The 25,874-nt window shown below is 38.4% G+C and overlaps 2 protein-coding genes across 3 annotated transcripts in view; both read right to left on the bottom strand.

The window, feature by feature from the left end:
• STOML3 (stomatin like 3) overlaps nt 1-1,262 on the bottom strand; it is a 10,187-nt gene extending 8,925 nt beyond the window's left edge. The window contains 1 exon segment of the mRNA XM_008929075.3: nt 1,139-1,262. Coding sequence (XP_008927323.2) covers nt 1,139-1,190 — 52 coding nt within the window. The 5' untranslated portion in view covers nt 1,191-1,262.
• A 2,974-nt stretch (nt 1,263-4,236) lies between these two features.
• Nucleotides 4,237-25,868, bottom strand: PROSER1 (proline and serine rich 1). Of its 2 annotated transcripts, none has more exons than XM_029960957.1 (13): nt 25,817-25,868; nt 21,946-22,011; nt 21,160-21,228; nt 20,597-20,691; nt 18,330-18,423; nt 17,712-17,822; nt 16,915-16,998; nt 15,891-15,969; nt 13,550-13,645; nt 13,382-13,426; nt 9,390-11,148; nt 8,593-8,740; nt 4,237-4,565 (listed from the first exon to the last, which is right to left on the bottom strand). In XM_029960957.1, the coding sequence occupies exons 1-13, from the start codon at nt 25,859-25,861 to the stop codon at nt 4,560-4,562; spliced, it is 2,697 nt and encodes an 898-aa protein (XP_029816817.1). In that variant the 5' UTR covers nt 25,862-25,868; the 3' UTR covers nt 4,237-4,559. The 2 variants fall into 2 exon arrangements, with proteins under 2 accessions (XP_029816817.1, XP_029816816.1); XM_029960956.1 differs by lacking the exon at nt 4,237-4,565 and adding an exon at nt 5,672-7,273.
• Nucleotides 25,869-25,874: the final 6 nt, after the last annotated feature.

Here is a 25,874-nt window from a genome sequence, read left to right as displayed (position 1 = left end):
AAGACTCCCCCCCAGCTTGATGTCATCTGCAAATTTGTGAATGGCACACTCAATCCCCTCATCCAGATCATCAGTAAAGATATTAAATAGAACTGGGGCCAACACTGATCCCTGGAGGACACAACTAGTGACTGGCCACCAACTGGATGCAGCACCATTCACCACCACTCTCTGGGCCCAGCCCTCCAGGCAGTTCCTGACCCAGCACAGAGTGCCCCTGTCCAAGGCATGGGCTGCCAGCTTTTTCAGGAGTATGCTCTGGGAGATGGTGTCAAAGGCTTTGCTGAAGTCCAGGTAGACACATCCACAGCCTTCCCTCATCCATCAGGTGGGTCATCTGATCATAAAAGGAGATCAGTTTGGTCAGATAGCACCTGCCCTTCCTAACCCCCTGCTGGCTGGGTCTGATCCCTTGTCCATCCTGTAGCTGTTGTGTGATTGCACTGTGAGAGCTCATCATTCAGCAGTTGTGGAAAAGCTCCAGGACACTCACAAGATTCAGGGTACATCACAAACACACTTAATACACAAAATCACAATGTGGGATACAAACTTGGAAGGCAAATGAAAAGTTCACTGTGGGCAAAAATCTCCCAAGTCTCCTACAGCCAGACAAAGATGGAATAGACTCAGCTTTTTTAATCGCCATGTACCTTCCTGCTTTCTACTAGCACCCAAATCAATCCTGCTCAGACTTATGCTTGTCCCACTGCACTGTCCACACCTATGGCCAGACACAATGGTGAAAACAGCACACACTGCCAGTAACAAGTTGGTTTGAAGAGAACACCAGGCAGGTATTCATCACACGAGCGCAACCACACTAAATGTTCTTTTGGGGCTGAAAAATTCTTCTGCCTTCCTTAAGTCATATTTTTCCCTCTCCACCCCATCTCTACAAGTATATCAATAGCTGAATCAGTCCTTTTTGGCCCTGGGATCATGCTGGCAGAAGACAGATGCTGACACATGCTGGCAGGGCAGCATGATGCAATTTGCTCAATCACTCACAGTGGCAGATTCTGAATTTTCATTTCCTGACTATGTGGGAGATCAAATGTGGTTTTTTTGTTTGGTTAGTTCTGGTCCTTTTCATTATTATTGAGAAAAAAAGCCACACACACAAAACAAGGCTTACCAATTAGATGTTCCGTGTTGATTTTCTTGGGCATCTCCCTCTGGGTTTCCATCCCATTTGAGGGAAGCTCTGATCCCCTCACATACGAGACAGCAGTGCACCTCAAAACTGCACAGTGCTCATGCAAAATGCTGAAGAGGGAGGCAGAGTGAGAGAAGGAGAAATCCCTTGTACGAGTCTCCTGGGAGTTAGTTACCCTGGTGAGGAGAGGATGTTTACAAGCACAGTCTCTCAGATTCGGGTTGCCTCTGGTATAACTCCCTGGTCTTCTGTCTGGGTGTGCTTTTGGCCTAGCTGGTTTTAGACCCCACAAAACACAAGCTGGAAATAATTTCTATGAATCTGTCACCACAGAGAAAAAAAAGGCAAACAAGACATGACAGAAAGAGAAGATAAAGAGAAAACAAGTCCTGTGAGTAGCAGCTGAGGTTTAGCCCAAAGAAAAGGAGGCTCTCTACAACTATTTGAAAGGAGGTTGTAGCAAAGCAAGGGTCAGTCTCTTCTCCCAGTAAACAAGCAATAGCACAAGAGGAAATAGCCTCAAGTTGCGCCAGGGGAGGTTTAGATTAAGTATTAGGAAAAACTTCCTTTACCAAAAGGGTTGTCAGACACTGGAACAGGCTGCCCAGGGGAGTGGTTGGGTACCCATCCCTGGTACTGTCTAAAGGACATACAGATGTGGCACTTAAGGATGTAATTTAGTGGTGGACTTGGCACTGCTGGACTCAGTGGACTTAAGAGGGCTCTTTTCCAACCTATGATTCCATAAAGCCAGAAGGTAGAAATTGAATACTGCTCCTCTGCTGTTCTGGGGCTCAGCTACACCAGCAACATAAATAATCCTCCAGGTGAGGTCTCCATGCTGTGTAGAATAGCTCATCACACACTTCTTCATACCGTCCATCAGTATAGGCCAAGCCCTGTTGAGCTAGACAACCTAAAAACCAGAGAAGTATTTCAGCTCCAAAGTCTTAAAATTGTCCCCCAAATAAGAGTATTTTTAATAAAACATTTTGATGATCAAACTAAGCATAGCATTTCAGACTAAGCCATTTCTGAAGGGTGCAGGAGTGAAGGGCAACCTTCTCAAAGGAGAAAGCTGTTGCTTGTTATTTGAGTAAAAAAAATGAGGTGGTTTTTCATATGTAATTTATGAGTTTGACAGACACCTGCATTAATTATGTGTAGGCATCTGTCACCTAGAATAACTCTGAAGATCTGGCTCCAGCTTCATTTCACCCAAGTCTTCCTCTCTGACAGTAATCACACTGGTCCCAGATGGGTCATTCAAAGCTGACTGCTCCCCCGAGAATGCGTTCTCAGCCTCACAGAGAGGAAACTATACCACCAAAGCTGATGTTTTAAATTACAGTGAAAGCCATAAGTATAAAAAGCTTGAAAAATTGGGATTGACATGCTTCTTGCAAATGTGTGACAATATCCATTTTAAGTCATTAAGTCATTTAAGGCATTTTCCTCATTATTTGGCTTCTGAACACTGAGTTGTAAGATTAAACCACAAGACAGATGCTTAATAGCAGGGTAGCAAGAATGAACAGTTACAAGAAAAATGTGTTTTAATTACTTTAGAAGTAAAAACATAATATGCAAAACCAACCCAAAAATTTTCCACTTTATAGCAACTTTTTAATTGAAAATTTTATTGAAAATAACCTAATTCTGAGCCATTTGAATGCCACAATTTGCACAGCTGCTTATATCATCAGATAAATGAGCAAAACACTAAAACTCAACAGAAATAATTGCTCCCTGCTGTTTATTGATAATTCCCTGAGATGCCTGTAAATATAGTCCTTAAAAGGTGAATAAAGCAGATGGTGTTTTTCGTTTGTGTTCAGGAATATCGCAGTATTAGTTTCTTCATTTTAACTTCAGCTGCACTTTTACTCCCCATTTAAAAAACTTTAAATCAAAGGCAAGGTAATCCTAATCCTTTCTTCTTGGGGCTGTACTGGGGCATGCGGATAACTCATGTCCCAGAGTGCTACAGAACACTCAGAGAATAAAATACAAGACCCCTGGAGCAAAGCAGTTTACAAGCTGCAAGTTCACTGGTGCTGAGCAGCCTGTAGCAGTCCTGTGTCAGGGCACTACCACAAAGACAATCAGACTGAGTTCAAAGCTGCTTTAGCAGGACTTACTAACTTAGAAGCAACATCAGATGACTGTGGTTTGGGCTGGTGGCAGTTCAGCTATTTCTGCAGAGTGCTGATAAAGCTAAAGCCTTCAACTTCTGTTTAAAAGCAGAGTAAGGGCTCAGGTCAGGCATGATTAGGTGCTTACCTGTAAGCATGCCATTCTCCAGCATTTCTCTGCAAAAACTGCTACATTTACAAATGGCACCAGTCCTTTGCAATGTTTCTACAGTGCCCAGTTGCTCCCGCTTATCTCATCATCCAATTGTAGAGACTAAATCATAAAGACCAAGCACCCACTTCAGAGTCTGTTAAAACCAGAAAGGTAATTCTTACCCACGGCCATTTCTAAACAGTGCCAATCCCAAAGGTATATAAAAGAATCATCAGGAAATGCCCACATGAGATTTGAAAAAAAGTTGTAGGTTTCAGTTTGTCTTTCTCTGACCTTTTTAGACCCATACTACTTCCCTTTTCATCCATTGGCTTCAAGCCATTCCCTAAAGATTTCTCAGCTTAGTCCTTCCCTCAATTCTGCCCATAGAATAGGCACGAGCCTATTTGCTTCAGGCTCATCATTCCTTTTCCCCAAATCAAAATTCAGAAGACAGGGTAGGCATCGGCTTTCAATAGCTGAAGATCAGGAGACAACAGGAAGCCCCCCTTTGACTACATTTCACTAGAGCATGAGTAAATACAAGAGAGAGTTAATCAAACGGATTGCTCCCATCTCAATCCAGAAAGGAAGGCAATTTGCAAGAAATAAGAACATTCATAACATAGCAAGTTTCCTTTCAGCCCCAGCCAAACTCACAATACTCATTTGCAAATAGGAGGAAGAGGAGGACAGAAAATTGCTGTTTCTCTCATATTCACTGCAGCTGCAATTAAAGTACTTGAAAGAAACATCGAAACATTTGCAAATACAATTCCAGTAAGTTCTTAGTTCTTTCAAGAAAGATTTTATTTCAAAGAACACTTTACTACACCTTATCTTTGTAGTCTGTCAACACAGATGAAATACAGCAGTAACAGGCAACTTGAACAGTGAAAAAAAATCATAGTTAGTTCAGAATTAAAGTCATACAGCAAAAGCCTTTTCCCAGTACAGGTTCAGTGTAAGGTGGTTTGCCTCAGGAACAGACTTTTCCTTGGCTTCTTAAATATGGTGCTCAAGAAAGCATGAAAGAGCTCAGGAGAAATCACCTCCTTCAGAGATTCCAAGGCTGGGTCACAGGAGTTTGCTACAATGAAGAACACAGACTTTATTCCTGAAGAGAAAAAAAATAATAAAGAACAATTTTACATCAGGAGAAATATTTATAAAATTGAATTTTATCTTAATCCTAAGCACTGGAAAGTTCAATTTACAGAATTCTGCTCAATATGTTTCACTAAGAACCAGAGAGGCCATTCAAGACATAGGAACTTAACAGTTTAATGCTTCTTAAATTATTCATTTGTCTGACACAGATGGGAGTGTGTCTGTAAAACTACCCCACCTATGTATGAAATACTCTTCTCTGGATGATGTGGCTAGACACCACTCATTAACTACACTGTTTCAGGAGAAGAGCATTTAATAGTGCATTTTCACGACTTCTCACCTGTTTGCATTTGGAGAAACAAGGTTTCACAACTTCTTCAGTATCTCTGAGTTGTCCCATGTTCAGATAGAAAACCCCACACCCCACAGCCATCCAATAGACGTTTTGAGAAAGAGGTACAAACTGCCTACTTTTTGATAAAACACTGCATATTACTTGTTTTTGACTAAAAGGTAATGTAAATTAGTTCAGACTTCGATTGATCAATGGGGAAACTAGGATTAAAACAGGATATCAAACTTAGGCCCACAGTATGGTTACAAAATGCTGACTTTGAACTACTTTACATTCATATTTATGGGACAAAAGTCAATCTGCTTTGATAAGATACCTATATCTTTATTTTCTCCTTCTCTAATTGATCTACAAATCTACAAAGAACAAATTATGAAAAGAATGAGAAGGAAAGTATAATGAAAGATGGTAGAGATTTCTTCCACAGATTTCTTGAGACAAGATAAAATGCACCAATTTTAAAAGCAGTCCAGAGTGGAGAATAATAATTCAACAGGTTTCACAAAATAAAAAAAAAAAGCAAGAGCATAAATTTGATTATTAAAATATAAGATTACCCAATTGCTGCCAAATTTTTCTAAAAAATTCATAAGATATCTCTATTGTCACTCTTTAGGAAGTCAATTTTATCATTATGGACAGAATTCTCCATCATAAAGAAACAGCATAAGCAAGACCAAACATCAGAAATATCTTAGTAAAAACAAGTTTATTCATTTGTATTTTAGGTAAATATGTAAATAGTCAGCAAAGCCTTTTTGCCATGACTGTAAACTTTTTATTTAAAAAAATTATGTTAAAAACCAATACAGTAATTTCTGTTAACATTCTAAAAAAGTTGTTCACATCTTGAAAGAAAATACATTAGCAACATCTCCCAGCAGAATCAATCTTTAAAAAAGTAAAACTCTAGGTGTAGAACTTTTCTACAGTGTAGTATCTATCCTCTACATTTTAATTTAATCACATGACTGAATATCATTCATCTCTATTGTCTCTGGAACATGATCAAGAGTATATCTTAAATAGATGATACTCAATGAAGTGTTACACACTGCCACAGGTACTAACATTATTAGAAGAGTGCACAATTGAATTTCACTAACAAAGCAAGACCTTTCTATATGCTGCATCGTAACAGTTAATTTAGCTATATGCCTTTAAAATTATGTACGTTTTCCAAGGAAAAATACTAAAAAAATCCATGGTCCAAATTCTGCTCCCACTTGTATTCACAGGATAATGTAAGCACCATCAAGTTGTAGTTTATAGCTGAAAAGCATAGAGAACCAGTTTGTTTGTGAGTATAAGGGAGAGAAGAACTTGACCCATGTCTGTAAACATTCACAAAAGTCTGCAGTCAAAAGTGCTGGATAGGCAGCCTATCCGCAGTACAATTATTTCATTCACAGAGGGGTGTTGGGGGCAAGGAGAATATTATGGAACACTATTTTAGAGGCGAGTTAGAATGTTTTTATGTACTCTGGAAAGACATATTCTCAGCTAGCTAAACCATACTCCAGTTGAACATAATTCACTGCTACCCAAATATAGTACAGCATAATTTCCTAGCTTTCTTTTTCAGACAAAGGAGTACTCAATTCAGCAGCAAGCCCATGACAATATTTCAAAGCATAAGAAAACCCCCACACACCTCTAATCTACCCTCCCCTTAACATACTATTGATGCTAACAGGAGATCCTCATATATACAAAGAAAATATCCAAAAAAATAAGCTGACCTTGATCTATGCACACACAAGAAGTGTGCTTCTAGATGAAAGATCATCTACAGCTTTAATTGTCTAGTTTCAGCCTAGATCTCATTCTACATTAGCCACATATACCATACAAAACATAACAGAAAGATAGGTGCTTATACACACTATTAAGTATACTTGTTCTCCCCACTCAGTTTGACAGTCAATTACCCCTATTTACATAAACGTCTGTTTGAATGTTCCTGATCCTGTAAGACACCAAACATTCAACTCTTAAGACTAAAGGAGAGTCAAGGATGCTCAGCAATTCACAGGATCAGACCCTGAATCAGTTGAATGCAATCACAAATTAAGTTTGACATTTGACACAGCCTCCTGGAATAATTTTACCCTCATGTTTTCCCCTTCTTTGCCAACTCAGACCATGCTCCCACTAAGGTAGAGACAGCCTTCAAAATGAATAGCATCAGGCTCTGTCAAGCAAACATTCCAGTCTTTAAAAATGTCTGGTATTTACTGCCATCCACTCTGGGGCAGACTTGTCTGCAATGAAAATGGTGTTCCTGGTGTTGATGGATAGTTAGCAAAACCTTCAGGCTGAGCTGTATAGTTCTCCAGAGCAGAAGCAGAATGTGCCTTTAAGGAAGAGAAGAAGTTAGGAAACAGCACTGATAAAAACAAGGAAACAAACAAAAATCTGACTCAAGCAAAATTTCAGCCACGATACCAGTCCAACTCAAGCCAAAAAAAAATTATTTATAATTTGAAGTGTGCGAAGAACAGAGATGAGAAATGCATCTATTCACAGATGCTAAACTGTAGTGCAACTATTTCTCTAAAATACCAGAGAATGAAGAAAGCAGTTGGATTAAGAGGGGAAACAAAGAAATGTTAATGGCATTTACTGATTTGGAAGGCATAGCTTAATCAGGAGCTGTAGTATTTCAGTGAGTTCGAACTTCCTTTCTCTTCACTGCTCAAGTAGATAAGTGTTAATTTTAGTGATTGAAACTTGTAAATAAGAAAAATGATGTTCCCTCAATGCAATCTGCGTACATAGATTTCTACAGAATAAACAGATTCCTGAGCTGCAAAAGCAGCATGGTCTAATAACTTGCTTCTTCCAATCCCCTGATATTCAAAAGATATCTGACAATATTCTGCACACTGAATAGTACTTAGACACATGCTCCATTTCAACAGCTGATGTGTCACAGAAGATAGAAAACACTAATTCAAGACACTCAACTGCCTCTTTTAGTGTTTTGTGGAGAAGAACAAATTTCCTACCAGAAACCTTAATCTGCACAGAGGCTGTTTTTAACAAAAGACAAACTAAACATGTAAACACAAAGTCTGACGGTAGTTTCCGTTAACTTACATAGGTTGATGAATGAAACAAATTGTTTCATAGACAAGAGATGCTGAGACTACACATTACTCAAAGCCACTTCAAACTTGTATTACAACTGTATTTGTGGGAACCACCAAGAGAAAGGCACAACCACAACAGACACAAATTCAAGACAATCTGATTACATGTGTAAAGAGTCATGTAACTCACAACAAAGAGTCCACGAAATCTGTAAGTTATTAAAATGTCAGACTGAAACTGAGCACAAATTTTGCAAATACATGGCCAGGTCATTAGATTTAACACACACACAGCAAAAATTTCATTTGCATCATCTTTTCTTTCTTTTACTTCTCCCCATTTTACAAAGAGTTTTTGAAAAGGGTTTAATCACATTCATAACGTATAAAAGCACTGTATACTAGCCCTGAGTAAAAAGTTAATATCAGCTGTTCTTTATCATCATCCTTGTAATCAGTTCTCACGCAGGTCAGGGGTTTTAATCATTTACTGACTTAAACTAATCCTAAGAAGTTAGCACATAAGTACATGCTCAAATGATCACTGGAAACAAAACAGTACTAGCAAATAGGCATGTTACCTGTAGTAGTGCTGACTGTGCAGCTGCACTATGCTGCAATTCCTGTAAGGAAGATTGTGCGGCACTTTGGGGAAAGCCAGGGATACCAGGGAGAGATAAAAGACCAGGAAAAACCGCATTTCCCGGTGTCTGTAGTCCAGAAGTCAAGCTGAAACAATGTCAAAATGAAGCTATTATTAGGAACATCTGCATCGTGTTTTATCCTACGTTTCCCTCTCTATAAGATTATGTCTATACAGATTAGAAAAGCACTTCTTTTTCTAAACCTCATAAGGCCAGAATTTCCAAACAGAAGCCCAGACTTTACTCACCTACAAATTATTCATGCACACACAAACCAAGACTGTCTGAAGCACACCTTAGAAGGGAACTCCAAATTTTTTGTACCTTGACTGTGCCTACAATTTGTACTCAAAAAAACTTTACAGACAAGAGTTAATGCTGAGTACTTCCTTAAAACATAGGAACATCTAAGACATTGTCTACTATTACCTGTATGTGTCAATGGATGCCCATGTGGAATTCATTCTTGTAAAAGCCTAGAAGGTGCCAAGTATCCTCATCTGGGAAATAAGATCACTCACTGGATTGAACTGTCATAACAGGGACTATTGAGGACAACCTATTTAGTCACTTCTCTCAGCTTCTAAAGTGGAAATCTACTAGTGAACTAACTTTAAAAATTATCTGCAATTACTAACTATGAGCGAAAATAACGTCTACACCGGAAGTAAAATCAGTGTTTTGCTCAAGACAAAAAGAAATAGTTCTGACCTCCTTCAGAAACAGAAACATACCCAGCCTGTGCAACAAGTGCAGAGTTGAAGTTTGAGCTAAAGGCCGAGGCAAACCCTGGCAGGACCGGAGCTGGAGATGGGGCTGTGGCAGCTGCTGGCAACGGTGCAACTGCTGCTACTGCAGAAGATGCCTGGAGGCCAGGGAAAGAAGGGAGAGCAGGAGTGACAGAGGGTGTGTTAGAGACAGGAAAACCAGGGAAGGATGGGTTTGATGATCCCAGAGGTCCCTGGGCAACAGAAAACAGGGAAGGGACAGCACTGGACAAGTTAAGCGAGAAGGGTGGAGCTGTTGCTGTTACTGAGGCGGCGAGTCCTGAGAGTACGGCAGCAGTGGAACTCACATGGGGGGCAGACACGGCTGAAGCGGTTGTAGACGGAGTAGCTAACAAAGACCCTGGGAGAGTGACGGGTGGTGTAAGTGCTGGGTTACCAGTAAAAGCAAAGTTACTGGTTAGAGACGTAAAAGGAGGAAGTCCGTTGAACACAGGGGCAATGGGAGCAGAGGAGCCATGTGGAGCGAGGGAAATGGAAGCCAGAGAACTGGAATTGTTTAGAGGAGCACTCAAAGAAGAGAGACCTGACAGCACTGGATTCAGGGAACTGGGTAAACTGACTGGCACTGAAGCAGCTGAGGTGTACGCACGCCCAAGTGCTGACAGGCCTATAGTGCCATGAGAAGGGCTGGCTGCATGAGGAGGACCTTTGAAGGCTGAGAGGGTAGGACTCATGGGTTCTGTTTTGACCAGAACTGGGATACTTGTGGCAGCTGGGGCTGATGAGAGCTGCTGGTCAGGGTTAGTAGGGCTTGTGCCATGCAGGAGGGAGGCTGATGAGCCACAGTTGACTGGAATAATTGACGGTGAAGTGGTTAAAGGTGACTGTGTAGGCAATGTTGGAGTGGAACTAGAATTGGCTACAGATGGGGATGGAAGACCTGGAAATATAGCCAGCCCAGGTGTGGAAGAACGCTGTGGTGTGGGGGTGGCTGATGGAGTGTAACATTTGTTGACAGAGGAAGTGGGAGGGTCAGAGCTTTGATTAGCAAGAGCAGATAAAGAAGCGAGCTCACTTGTCACAGCAGAAGGTAAAGCAGATGAATTGATTAATGAAGCGTCATTTGATGTCAGAAATCCCTTTAAGACAGACAAAATCGGGTTAGGTAAGCTAAGTGAACCAGGAATGGTAGTGGCAGGAGAATTAGCAATTGTAGATGGAACAGGACTAGAAATCCCTTGGGCATTGGGCGGTAAGGACAAAGGGAGGCCAGCAAAAACTGATGACAATGGAGCAGGATTATTAGCAGAAGCAATAGAAGAGGTTCCAGAAAATGGGAGGCCAGCAAATGGTGTAGTAGCAGATGCAAAAGCTTCACTAGGCGCAGGTGTGGCACATGGAGTGGAAGAACCTTGTGGAGTAGGCATAGCAGTGGGTATAGAAGCCAGCCCAGAAAAAACTGCAGGGACAGGAGTAGAGGTTGCACTGTGAACAGATGTGACAGGAACACCGGGCAATGAGAGGGATTTGATGACAGTAGGGGTTGGGGTGGATGGCTGAGATGTATGGATGGAAGAGGAGACCTGTCCTGGGAAAACAGGAAGGACAGGGGTAGACATGTTCATCCCAGAGATGTGTGGAGTTGCAGGTGTTAATGGATGGCTTATTGCCTTGACAGGTGATGGGGTAGGGACTGGAGTAGCAGCAGGTGTTGAAGGATTAGAACCATGAGGAGTAAAGAGCTGATTCACTTGTGCAGAAAAAGCTGCAAAGAAACAAAACCAGTAAGAATACTTGAAACTGTCAGAAATGTTTAAAATCAACATAAAAACATTTTATACATCATTTCAAAATATGATACACAGACAATAGCTAACACGTAATGTCTATATATAAACAATGGATACTGGAACCTATGAAAACAAACCAAAAAGGTGCATACAAACACATCACACAAGTCGTACATCATGTGGGCTACCACTCCTTTTAAAAACATTTTGTGACATCTGCTACCTCTTTATGATATCATGCAAAACAGTCAGATACACTCAAATATACTCTGTAGGAACATCTAAGTGATACAGGTAAACACCCTCCCTCTAGTCCCTAATATTTGGCAGTACCCAAATCAGCATCAGATCACCTGGGCTCCTCTGCATCCACTCTCACTGAAGGTCAGAATTTCCTTCAGAACCAGTTAATTCAATGTATCATGATTTCAGAGAAGTTTAGTCAACAACTGAAGAAAGCTGATTTCAGGTGCTGGTAGTTTTCTTTCCTTCAAAATCAGGTCATTCTCTTCACTGTGCTTCCTTCAGATTTTGATTCTAAGAAGGTACACTTTTAAATTCATGTATCACACTACAGTATTAAACTAACATGGACACTTGACTTTATCAACAAATATTTATAGAAGTCTTTAGTCAGGTGTCTGTAATCAAGGCAAGCACTTGCCACTAAGAGTATCAGCTTGTGTCAATCCTACAAAGTAAGTTATAGACATCAGTCAAGCTGGAGGAAAACAGGAAGGCACACTGTGAATGGGGAGGTGGAGATTAATGGAAAGAAGCTGCATTTAAGAACACTAACATGTCAAGCACCTTGATATGCCTGCCTCTAGTTTCCTGTGGAATATGAACATGTTAATAAATAATTCCTCTCAAACAACTTTTGTGTTTTATTTTACTTTTGAAGTAATCTGTTCAACTGTAAGCAAATCACTGATCCAACCAGTCAAACTCATCACCCATAACTCTGTAACAGCATAAATGTCTCTCTTGCCTGAATTCTACATATATACACACAAATCCAAAAAAATGAATCTTTTAAATCTAGGACCTAAGTTGATATGACAAACTCCTGTTTTGTATATCTTGAAACTCTAAAACTAGCTAGTTTGCAAAAAAAAACATTTTCTTTTACATATTCTTTAAAAAAAAAAAATAGACTGCCCAGCTCTGTTCTTTCCTTACTCTGTTTCTAAGCTGAAGATTTTCCTGAAGATCACAGTTATTTAATCCTGACAACCAAGATAATCAACAAAATACAGCTGCAATAGAATCCAGAGCTGTTACTGAATTTCTCTTAATACAGAAGATTTCGTTCCTTACACTGTATTCATTTAGCTGTATTAACTACCTTGTAAAATATATGCACACTTGTGGAGGGGTATATAACAATAAAGTTAGTCTTTGAAACATTCTGTAGAACCACCCCTGGACATAGAGAAAAAAAGACAAAACATAACTTTTTTTTTTTTGTCCCTAAGAATATTTACAGTAGCTAGACTTATCATGGTCATTTTATCTATTTGCAGTATTTGTCAATATGCCTGACTCAACAGTCAGTAGATTCTAAGCTTCTATTTGTCAAACCTAACAAAGTATTATCAAAGCCTTTTTATAAGTAGTTCCTAATGGTATTATTATGATTTATACTAAGCATACAAAGCACTACACAAATAAAAACAACAAAAAATGCACAACCGTCTTTGTAAAAAGGACAGGATCTTAAAGGGTAAGACAAAAGTGCAGGTAGACATAGCTGGATATAAGTCTGGGATAAGACATTCAAGAATCTCTGAATCTCCCTTGCATTTCTACCTTCCTATTGCAACTGCTATAGGAAACTAAAATGTGAATGAGTTTTCCAACACATGTCCAGAGTTTCAACGACTGCAAAGATTTATTGAAGTATTTCAGTGCACGACATTGCAAAACATATTTTGATTTAGTTTTTTACCTGATTTCTCACATACTTATATACTTAAGAACATAAAACTTGGTTAACATAAAAGGACGAGTTTTAAAGTTATAATGCTTCTAAGCACCGAATACCTGATGATTTTTTTCTCCACTCTCAAGGAATCCTATTCCAACAGTAGTTAAACAATTACAATCTTGTGAAGACCCCACTAAACAAGTGAGTTGTTAACATTTTCTGAACAAATAACAAAGATACAATCAACACAAAAATCCCCCTGGGAATTTGCAATTTACCTTGATTTTGGGAAGGTTTTGCTTGGTTGGAAAGGTCCTCATTTTCTAAACAGAGAACAATAGCTTATTATTCAAAAGCAAATGAAATTCCAGCAGTGAATGATCCACTTACTACAATGAACTGCAAAATCAATACAATCAATATTTTTAAAGATATGCATGTTTTACCTGATACCACTTGATTAGCAGTGTATGGTGGAGGAGCTGGTAAGCCTGGAGCTATGACATTAGCCATTGGAACTAAGCCAGCATTGTTGTAAGCACCTAAAATAAAAAATGCAATACACATCTGTTGTCAAAAAAACCATATCTCAATGAACCAGTAGGTATCTTCTGCTTTAAAAGAACATTTTCAAGACTGTAAGACATTCCTTCATCAAAAAGCTAGACCAGTTAATCATTCAGGCTGGATGTTGGCTTTGGTCAATGTCTGCCTGAATGGCATGAGATGTGATTCAAATTTTACTAGGAACAATTCTCTTGAGAAAGCATGAAAAAGTCAGGTTTCAATTCCTTTCAGTTTCATTTTGCCTGAACAAACTCTAAGGGAAGGAGTGATTCAGAGTGCTGCAGCATCATTAGTTCCTTTCGTATTCCTCATTTAAAGTCTGTGGCAACTCCTTCTGTATCATTAAAGTCTTGACAAATAAAAAAGAGAAACACAGACCAGTGACCATGACCAGCCCTTCAACACTAGCCAGAAAATTCAGAGGAAAATGTCCCATTTCAAATACTTCATCTAGTATTCTTCAATATTTCTTTAAATGTTAAGAAATTCAAGTGGGTTAAGAAATTATTTTAATATAAAATTCTTAGTGCAATTGATGTATTAAAAATACCTTTTTTTCCTCTTATTTTTTTGAAGCAACTCAAACTGTTGTATTGCTGTGGTATACAGTTCTGATGAAGAACATCAAAATTTAAATTGCAGGAACATAAACACACTTCACAGTGGTCCTGAATGAATAGTTTAGGAGCATAAAAACTTGTGCTTCCTGGGGAAAGGTAGCACTCGAACAATACTGAAAGTGCAATAATTTGTCATACACGACTCCTTCCTATTTCACATTTCACAATTGCACCTGATGTTAAGATTTTTTGCATGACAACTCTTGCCTAAAAATCAGAAACCAACTAACAATCGCCGTGTCACTCAGGAGGGAAATGTTAGAGGCTGAAAACAAAACATCATTCTGACCATTGCTTGAAAACAATCACATTCAATAGTTTCAGGTCAGCATCTGCAACCTCATCAAACACACACACATAAATATATATATAATTTCAACAGTTATGAGTTCCACTGTCACAAGAACTCTCTTAAAAAACATGTTGCAGTCTAATAAGGCCCTGAAACCTCAAAAGCTGTTCATATCCTAAAATGTACTAATATTTATATCTAGTCACAGGTCAAATTTGGTACTTTAAGTTACTCTGAATAGGACTTATTTAATATAAATTTTAGCTAGTCTGCGAGTTTCCCATAAAGTTTCCTGGGAGCAAGTTATTTCTTGGGCATAAATAATCAGTCTTAGTTTAGCCACCTGTAGTGCCCATTTTTCCAAAATGGCTATAAAAAGACTTGCAAAGATCGGGTTGATTAGATGACTCACCCTTCAACAGGCATGCCAAGAGTTCTACTACACTTTCTTATCAACTACCTTAGAAATCCCTAACATCAGTGAAAAGCAAATGTCCTAACCAGAGCACTCCTTGTTTTGCAGTAGGAATTGCAAGATTAAGAAGTGCTTTCAGATACTGAAAAAAAGACCAGTCAGACTATGTAAGTACTCTAACCTCCTCTTCCTAAGAAAGGGCAATTGTCTTGCTCCCTTCCAAACATGTCTGGAATCAAACAACTGATGGAACAGAGCAAAGAAAGAGGAGTTTATGAATAAAGGCTCAATCTTACTTAAGGCACAAGGCTACAAATAGACTAAAAGCAGGAAAAGGTAATCACTATGTCCCTTCTGAGACTGAAATGTGCTTTTCTTTCAGGAAACTGTAGGTAAAGCTGAAGGCAACTGAAAAAAACAGATTACAAGTCTGAACCTTCAGCTGAGAGAAACATATTACAGACCTCCAGCAAGCTCCTACATAGTTCCATCCAATTCAGGGCTGTGGCTGACCATACCCTAAGTTTGGTTCTACAGCAACAAGTCAGACTTGACAGGCTAAAGCCCAAACCTTGGTCAAATGTTACAACAAAGTCACAGCCCTTGTCTAATATGCACAGTATTTATCCATAAATTAAAAAATTTCATCATCAGAACAGGATTGTGAATTTTCCTTATGATGTGGATGTTGGAAAAAAAAGTCAATACATTCCTCTTTTTATCAATTCTGCAGTCATGACAAGAAAAGGTAGAAACCAGTACTCAGAACACACCAAGGAAGCACAAGCCAATTTCAGAGATGGACATGGTCAGAGAAACTAATACTTGACACATTACTTAAAAGGCAAATGCATGAAACAATAGTATCAAGTTAGAACACATAGAAGCCTTACTTGGTGCAATAGTTGCATGTGGCCGACATGGTGGGATGGGGTATGGAACTGGTTTGTGTGGATTGTACGTCGATGGAGCCTACATAAACAAAAGGAAAAGGCAATAGTGAAAGCATTACCTAACGTATCTCAGACAAAAAAATAACATTCAGATACTACTACATACAGGCATTCTTCACTACAAATATACGTGATATGAACTTTATAATATCCATAGTCAGTGCAAGTATTTCACTCTTTTCTGAAAAGAATGAAACAAACATCACTTTCTTATCAACTACCTTAAAAACTACCTGAAATCCCTAACATGAGTGGAAAGTAGATTAGATTTTAGATTTAAATTTTAATATGAAACTGAGCACAGGTGGGAAAGGGAACTCCTTTCTGCCTCACAGTTCTCGCACTCTGCAGTCTTGGACTGACATCTCATTTTAAAGATTTAGCACATTCAAACCTAACCAATATTTCTGATGGTACCTGTGCCTTTAAAATAATACAGCTTTGTAGGAAACGTTTCATAATAAAAGTGATAATAAAATATTTGAACAATACTTCAAAAGAGTACTGAATACTTCACTGAAAATTTGTCCCACATGTTTAAGAATTTTGAAATACAGATCAGCCGTGTTGTTAAGAAACAAGAAGCTCCTTCAAAAGCACAACTGTAATTCAAGTTCCCAAGATGCAGGCATTTTTTTGTCCATGTAGGAAATCCTCAGAGATCAGCTCATGATGAACTACTAAAAATGCTTTTAGCTTTCTCTTCTGCTATTGTAATTTAAATTGTTTTCAAATGCACACACACTGTATCAAGCAGAGAATCTCCTCTCCACAGCTAAAAATTACAGCTTATTTTCAAGCTAAATAAAAAAATACTAGGTCATATTAACTTCATTATAGAAGTTTAGCTTCAATTAAATTGCTGCTCTACAGTCTTCTTGCAACATAACAGCATTTTATAATAAAGCCTCATTGTTTTGGGTTTTCTTGAAGTTTCATTTATTTACTCATTTATTAGACATACTGGTTTGGATGGTCCAAGTATACGGGCTGCTATTCCCTTTCCTTCATTAGTACATTCTTCTGTGTCCTTTTTGATAGGGGTTCCCTGAAACAAAAGAAAATTGAACAAAGTATTAATTTAGAAGCAAATACTGATATAGAATTTCTGCCATATTTGACTTTTTCCCAACTACATTTGAGTTTTTAAACTTCTAAAAGTAACCATGTTTGCCAGAAAAAAAACCAACAGTCCTTTAGGCTTGTAAAATGGTGAGTAACAGCATTCCAATAGCTTGGTTTGTAACACCGAGCTTTTGTAAAGAGAGGCATTTTAAACAGTCCAGGTTGCTGATGGAATTCTGCATTTTGACTTGTGGATGTGATAACATATTTCATAGTCCCTTATGTGTTCACAGAAAATACTTAACATGGTTGTTCAAGAACTACACTAAGATTAGCAGTAGTACTGTAGTGACCATATTAAGCCATCTTATCAACCTACCAGTAAGGCTCTTTATACCTCTCCTGATTCTGCCAAATACTGCTGTATTTTACAATGTGTTTCTGATATGAACAATGTCTAATTTATGAAGTAATCTTTACTTGAAGCAGCATAGAAAGAATGGGCAAATAAAAATAATGCAAGTTCTCTATAATAGCGGAAGGGGGTATTAAAAAACAGACAAACAAAAAACTCCCAACAAATGCACATCAGTTTTGACCCCAGTCCTCCTTCCATGTATATCAATTCTGGTTTTGGTTATACTACAGTGAATCCCAAATCAAGAGTTCATTTGTGAAAAGCAAAAGCATACTTACTGGAAAAATTCCATTTATGCGGCTTGGTTTGCCCTTGGGATAAGGATTGCCAGGAATCATGCCACAGGATGATATCATAGCATGAGGAGCCTTACAACCTGTCTTGGAAGCCTGCAAAATAATCAAGAAAGAACATTATTTGCTATCAAATTCAATGCTTTAAAGGAATTTTACTATTTCATGACATTTAGACTGCATGAATCAACCTACATGGAACAGCTGAAATCTTTTGTCTCAAATCTTTTTCCAAATAATCCAAATAAGTGTAAGGTTCTGCCAAAGTCCCCTTTATTTTGAATAACTCTATTCGGACCAGTTCTGCTCAGACTGAACTTGGGCTTAAGCCCTTGGTTTTCTCTAAAACAAACGCAAACTATTTCCTTCCGCATTGGTTGCAATTCTGTGCTCCCTTTTCCATACATTCCTAATGCCTACAGAAACTTCCCCTTTTGTTGCACAAGCATTACATAGCTCTTCTCTTTTTGCAGTTGCTTTCAGCTTGTCTTACACCACCAGTTCCCAACAGTCCTCATGCTAAGCCTTGACCCCACAATGACCATAAGGATGGAAACAATACTGTATTTGACAGAATCAAGGATACTAGTATATCTTGATTACCTGTTCAAGAATTCTTCTGCATCTTTTCTTCTCTGACATATTAATTCTGAACAGATCTTCAATGAGGCGATAATTCTGAGCATCAACAATGTTGCTATAAAGACAGTGACAGACAATTACTGCCATTCCATTTGCATAAGTAGAAATAATGCACTGCTGAAAAGTGACCAACACTTATTTAGCCACTACCCAACAGCACATTAAAAAAACCATAATTAGTTCAGATCATACTATTACCATTATTAAAGTAAAAACTTCCAGCCTAAATACGAACTTCTTACATCTTAAGTAAATCATGGTATTAGAATTAAATATCAATACAGAACAATGGATGATGATGGTTAAACTTTATTGCAAAAATAACTATGTTGAAAAAACGAATCTTGCAATCACAACAGTTTGCTAGAAAGCTTTAATTGCTTCCAGCACACAATTCCTAGCACAGCAGAAAACCTGCAGCTACTCAGTTTGCCGCTGTTTCTTGCTCTGTTAAAAAACAAATTTTCATCTAATTTACTCCAGAATGAAAAAGATCAACTCCTGGCAGTTCTCTCCAAGTTCTGAACAGCTAGTGAAAGTCTTCAGATAGTTCCAAAAAGAACTCTTCCTCTCTTCTCTCCCCAAAACAACACTAGACACATCAGGGAAGACAAAATGTGTGAGTACCAGGAGACCAATGCCTGCTTCTACCTACCTTTTTCAAAATCCTGATCACAATGTTATTCTGTCAAATACTACCTCTGCCATCCAAACTACTGGAAATACTATATGGTACCAGAAAGGAGGACTTCTCAAAGGAGGATATTAGACAGAAATGAAATCAGCAGAATGCTGAGTGAAGACACGAAAAATGCCTCAAAGAACGTTATTAAAACGTGAATGAACTTTCGGCTTTGTTCTCTAGTCCTGATTAACAAAGTAAGCAGCACATAGATTTGGCTTAGGATTTCTAATCAAGACTCCCTTATTACGCTCTTATACTGTAGAAATTCAACAGCTAAAGAAGTTACCATGCTTTCCCCCCACATGAGCTGAAGTTAGCAACTGAAGAGTCTAATGTGCCACTGACTAACTTTCCTTAGGCTACCCTGTTTTGTTTTGGTCTGAAACAGACTAGGAGCATTCACACGGCTTCCTTAAACTCAACTCCAAAAGCCAGATTTTGGAGTCTGTGTCTTAATTTTTTTATGGATATTTATATCATGAATTTATATGCCCCAGAAAGTTCAAGCAGGCTGTAATATACAGCATTCATAGGCAAGGCAGACATACTTATAGCAAAAAAAACCAAAACAACCCCAAACAGAACAATATTCTTATAATAAATCCCCTGAACCAAGTAGCAGAGTTCCAGTGTAAATACATGTAAGTAGCAGATCCTTTGAACCAGCTGTGTTCAGTAGAAAAACCCCAACTTTCTCCGTAAACATAGAGTATCTATACATCTTCTTTAGACTGTAGATTTGTCAATTTAGGAGATCTATATACTTAATTTAGAAGGCTTTTTGAATGCAAAAGAGGTCAGTTCCCAGAATGCCCTAGTCTCAAGTCTTTCACATTTCAGTGAGCAGAGAAATAAGCTTAAGGCTGTCTTCATTTTCTACCTGATTTGAAGACCACCGTAAAAGCATTGCCAAAGTGGCAGTTTTCCAGCAGGCAGAAGCCCACAGAGCAGCATGCTCAAGCCTCAAATGAACTATGGAATTTTCCACAATCATAGAATCCTTGAATGGTCTGGGTTGGAATCATCTAGGTCCAAGCCCACTGCCATGGGCAGGGACATCTTCCAGTAGCCCCAGTTGCTCAGAGCCCCATCTCACCTGACCTTGAACACTTCCAGGGATGGGGTATCCACAGCTTCTCAGGGCAACCTGTTCCAGCCTCACCAGCCTCACAGTAAGGAATTTTTTCCTAATGTCTAATCTAAACCTACTCTCTTCCAGTTTGAAGCCATTCCCCCTTGTCCTGTCACTACATTCCTTGTAACAAGTCTTTCTCCATCTTTCTTGTAGGCTCTCTTCAGGTACTGGAAGGCTGAAATTAGGTCAACTCCAAGCCTTCTCTTTTCCAGGCTGAACAAATCCAATTCTCTCAGCCTTATGTCTACTTCTACAATGTCTACTTCTAATTCTTCTAATTCACAATCAGTAATGGATTTGTGCTTTACCTTAACCAGGTACAGTGCCTCCTTCTAGAAGTATGTAAAGTTTTATATACCCAAACACTAGCAAAACAAGTTAAAGGAATACAGCATGAAAGATACTTACGAAGCTAAGATTTCAAGGGCAATAAGTTTATCTTTACTGAATGTGAAGCAGTTGAGAATATTAACCATTTTTGATGCTGGAACTGCCACTATTTTCTGACAAGAAAGTAAGAAAGAAAAAAAGTGCATATAAAATAAAGCAGTACAATTATTTTAAACTCAGAATACAACTCAGTAACAACTTCACATGGTGTGTTTCAGCAAACACTTAGCAGTCTCTCCCTCCCATTGGAAAAAGATTCTATATGCTAAATTATGAACAAGCAGTTTCAAAAAGCACTCACCCAAAATAAAGAAATCAGGTAAGTTAACAATAGTTACAAAGGGTTACATCTCTTTCTGTGATACACAGGAAAGTAAAAGACACTTTAGTCAGAAAAGATACCCTGGTTAGAAGTATGAAGTTTCATAGTTTGATACCACTGAAGAAGCAGCACATAAAGAGGAAACTTTGACAATTATAAAGGGTACAATAAGTCATCAGTTGCAAAAGTATATATCACAAAATTAAAATAAGATTATAAAAGCAAATTTATTCCACAAGATTATGTCACAAGAACTTACATGTTGTAAAGCCTTTATTGCCTTGAGCTGCGGTTCAGCCCAGGAAAAGTATCTCAGTAACTCAACAACCTGCAATAGTAAGGTCTTCAATTAATCTTTTAGATATACTAAAAATGTATCCTAACAGCATCAATATGATCTTTCCATTTTTATAGTACAGTGGTATACTGTTAAAAACAAATGTCTGCATGTTTGATTATAAGTGCCTACTAGCATCTAATGGTTTTTATCTCTTAAGTAGGCACTTAAAAAAATCTATGCTATGAGATGAAGATTTTCTATGGAAATATTTAAAATAGATACTTACTACTCTCTATATATTTGCATATATGTGCAACAACGAGACTGTATTAAAATAAAAAAAGAGTCAACTATCTCCGAAAAACCTTATAAACATTCAGTATCTCAAACAGCATATTTATCAAATATACACCAAAAAAAGTCAGCAGAAAAAGAAACAGGGAAAAAAATATACATAGTATCAAAATAAGTTGGATAATTATTACTACATGCCTGTTTAGACAATACATGCAAAATAATCCTAAATTCCATTATGATAAATTTATACCATTTTCCACACACAACCGAAAATGTAATTACTTTGATGATAAAACAACTTGGAACTATTTTTCACAGTTTAATGCTGATATAACAAGGAATTAAATATTCTTAGTTAATAAATAAAAAAGCTAATGTGATCAGCTTTGGTATAATTGGAGACAGTCTGCATTATTGAATACACAAAAACAATAGCTCCCATTAAACCCATGACAGTGTTGAATTTACCTGTTCACTAGAAAAGTATCCATGAACATATTCAATAGCTTTTAATTTGTACTCAGTCAATACAGCCTAAAAGATACAGAAAAAGAAGTTATACAATTAGTTGCCCAAAAAGTATAATTATAGCACAATCATCTACTAATCTCTTAATCTAAAAATTTCTGCCCTTACAAAGTGGCATTTGCATCAATCACACCACAGCATTCTGAAGTAACAGTATATTCCTTAGATAATTGAGAATGGTGAAAAACAGAAAAAGACTTCATATTTTTTTTTATTGTCGTTTATAACTGTGCTGAGAGAACATCATCATCATCATCATCACTCTTCTTTTTGCCCCAAAGCTTTATGAAAGGACTGGATAACAAGTCTGTATAGAAAGAATTAAGATTACAGCAAAGCTTGCTCCAGAGGTGAATGATGTCTTATCACTACCTTTCAGATTTCTAACACACAATCACACAAAACAAACAAAGTGCAGTACTTTGATGTAGCACTTTTAACTTTGTGGCGAGACAGTTCTGTTGATAACCATGTGAGCTATCTAATAGCCAGGACTTCCTTCCTCTCCTCATACCCAGTCACTGAGATGGGTACAAGATGTAAAGAAGACAGGTGACAGCTGAATTCCTGCCCCAAATTGGTGCAAACACCTTTCTTCCTTAGTTTCCAAGTCTCCATCTACTGCTAGATCTCATGCATATTCTCAAACCACCTTCAGCTTCACCCCCACATCCATTTCTATCTGCTTCCCACTAGCCCTAAAATCTACTCCAAATTTTTTTGTTCCCGTCCCTTCACACAGACAGATGTGAAGGTCTTCACTGCAATCTGACTGTGAGTAGCACAGGTGCACGGAAACTCACTTGGATACTGTTTGAGGCAACCCTTTTCCTTTCTGTACCTTATTAAGAAATAAACACTACCAGACACACTGAAGTCACTGAGGGAAAAGAATTTCTCTCTTCATGCTCATTTTTTCTTCTGTCTCTTCCTTTTCCATATATTTTGGAAAAGAGTATGGTATGTCATATTTTTTTACCCAAACAAATGTTACTTTTCTTTCTTAAATCAACAACTGAATGACTTTGTAATAAGAACACAAACAGAAACTACTGCTATGTATATTTATGGAAGAAACAAACAAACAAAATCCCCAAAGTTTATTTTGTTAATAATTATAAATATGGGGAAAATAATACTAAGCTACACAAGAAGACATTTAAATAATTGTTCCTCCTAATTGTAGGACTGAGAATGGAACACACTAGCACAACTAACTTATGAATCACAAATAAAAAACGTTCTACCACAGAGCTAGAAACAAAGCTTAGACAAAAACACAGCAGCAAAGACATGAAATCAGCATTTGGGCAATGTTAACTGCAACAGAACAGCTATTATTAACACAGCACAGCACTGATCCTTAGATCAACTGCAAGTTGGGTTTACAGGAATACAGGCAGATAGCATAGAGGAAACATAATTGCCTAAAATCACATGTCAAAACCCTTTTGTCTGAAGTCTTTAGTAATCACAGAGCGTATTCTGAAGGACTGCACTGCAGTAGCAATAATTGAAACGTTACTCCTTCCCACCATGAATTCTCACAGAAAGCATTCAAGTGCAAGTTGTTCCTTAATTTTTTTTTGTTCCCAGATTTTCCACACAAAATTTTAACCAAGAGGGAAGTCCACACCCTCAAATATCTTATTAGGCTGTCATGTTTTTAGCTGGTTATACACATACCTATTTTATAAGGGAGAATTTATGACCGTGACCTTATGCAAAAATGCTAGTAAATGCAGATGTGATAAAAAAGACTCATCCCTGGGGCTTCTGTTGTACACTCATTTATACCTCACTATGTTGCAAAATAATAATACTGCAACTGCAGCCATCAACTGGGCCTCATGCTGAAGAGAAACTCAACCCAAGTCCAAAGGAAATTTACCTTTCCTAGACAATCCAACATAACAAAAAAAGCCCACTTATTACAAAAATGCTAAGGATCCCTTTTCTGCCATGAGGCAATCTTATCTGAAACAAGTCCTTCATTTTCACACCAAGACAGCTTTAGAAGGATACATAAAACAAAATACATTGTTACAGACTTCTACTTCCCATGCAAACCAGGAAAAAAATAATCTCAGAGGTTCTGATTTTTTTCTCTCTCTTTTTCCACCTCCAGCGTTTCGGTAACTATGCCAACCACTAACCTTTAGCTTTCCTATTAAATGCAGGCCTCAGTGCAGAGAGAGAGACCTGCCAGACACCAGGAAGCCCAGGTTTGTATCGTTAGTTTTTAAAGAGGGGAAGCAGAAGCACAGCTCGGAGCAAGCATCAAAACATAGGATTTACATCCTGGAGAAGCTGTGCAAACACTCCGAAGCTGTGAGAGATGTGGCTTCCAAGGACTGCTGCGTGCAGCTTTGAAATCGGCTCTTATGTCCTATTTGTGCGTTGTATCTCTTCATGGCTGGGCTTCGCGAACGAAGATTTTTAAAAGGTAGATACTTCACACTGTCTCGGGTCAGGCCAAGTAAATGCAACCCTTTTTCCCAAATAAGAGATACTTGGTTATTTTGGTTTGTCCTAGTTAGAACAGCTGGGACCAGTTCATCACTGGATGGGTGTAACCCAAAACTGTGTATTCTATAGCCTTCCATGCCATTTCCCAGAAACCATTACCAATGAACCATTTACACCACCTGCCCAGAGCAGCCTGACTCCTCAGGCTATAAACTAGGTGTTAAGAGGCCTGCGAGATAGGAGGGTGTTTCCGTCCTCACACCCATTGTGGAACCCCCTGCTCTGAAGGAGGTACTGGGCATTCCTGCCTGAACTGGAGAATATATAATCTTGGAGTCTTGGAACCTTTTTAACCACTCGTGGGATCCAGATGAAGACTGCAGACCACTGCTCTCAACTAGACTGCAGACCACCACTCTCAATCGGACTGCAATCACCACTCTCAGCAACAGGTTTTCCCCTCTCCTTTTGCTTTGGACTCAGGGGGGGCCAAAGAACACCACTCTGTTCATACCCCAGGGTGCTGGGTTATACATTTCGGTTTTGTGGGTTAAAACCAACTGTTTGTCTGCATAATAATACAATAATACTTATTGTATTATTTTATTAAATTGTTATTCTGATTTATAATCTCTCTTTTGAGTTGGGTTCATTTCCCCTGCCGGTTTACCTTTAAACCAGCACATGGTTTTTGTTCCTCATCTTCCTTGACAGTGAAAATGCTGCAATAACCTTATTCAAGTGCTTATTTCAAATAGGGCTCTTGAAGCACACAATGTTAGTTCAGTGGCACCAGTCTGGACATCCTGTGTCAGTTTTATGAGACAATTAAAACCATCTCAAAGAGAGGAAGCATGTCACAGCAGTTTTACACTGTTACATCTGACACACAATAACTGGAATACATCAGCAATACAGGATTAGTTCTTCACACGGTGGTGAAATTTAGTCTATATTGAATCCTGAAGGGATTATCAAAGAACACAAAACCCCTCACCTCGTGTGTTCATCAAGAGGAACAGAATCATAGAAAGTTAAGGAGTTGGAAGGGGCCTTAAAAACCATCTAGTCCCAAGCCCCCTGCCATGGACAGGGACATCTGCCACTAGACCAGGTTGTTTAAGGCCTTATTCAACTAGGCTTTGAACATTGCTAGGGTTCGAGCATCCACAAGCTCTCCAGACAACCTGTTCTAGTGTCTCACCGCCCTCACAGTAAACAACTTCTTTCTAATATCTAACCTAAAGTTTCCCCACTTTCAATTTGTACCCCTTACTCCTTGTCCTACAGCCTATAATCAAATTATTAAACTAACATAATATAAAAGACGAGAAGTTATTACCTTCCTAATTTCATCCAGCACGGTTTCAAATGATTTCTTATCCATCTTGATTAGTTCA

The sequence above is a fragment of the Manacus vitellinus genome, unplaced genomic scaffold (genome assembly GCF_001715985.3).
Source record: "Manacus vitellinus isolate BGI_N305 unplaced genomic scaffold, ASM171598v3 scaffold_2_pilon, whole genome shotgun sequence".
In the NCBI taxonomy this organism is placed as follows: Eukaryota; Metazoa; Chordata; class Aves; order Passeriformes; family Pipridae; genus Manacus; species Manacus vitellinus.
Note: the sequence above shows the minus strand (reverse complement) of the source record. Positions and strands in the feature narration are given on the sequence as shown.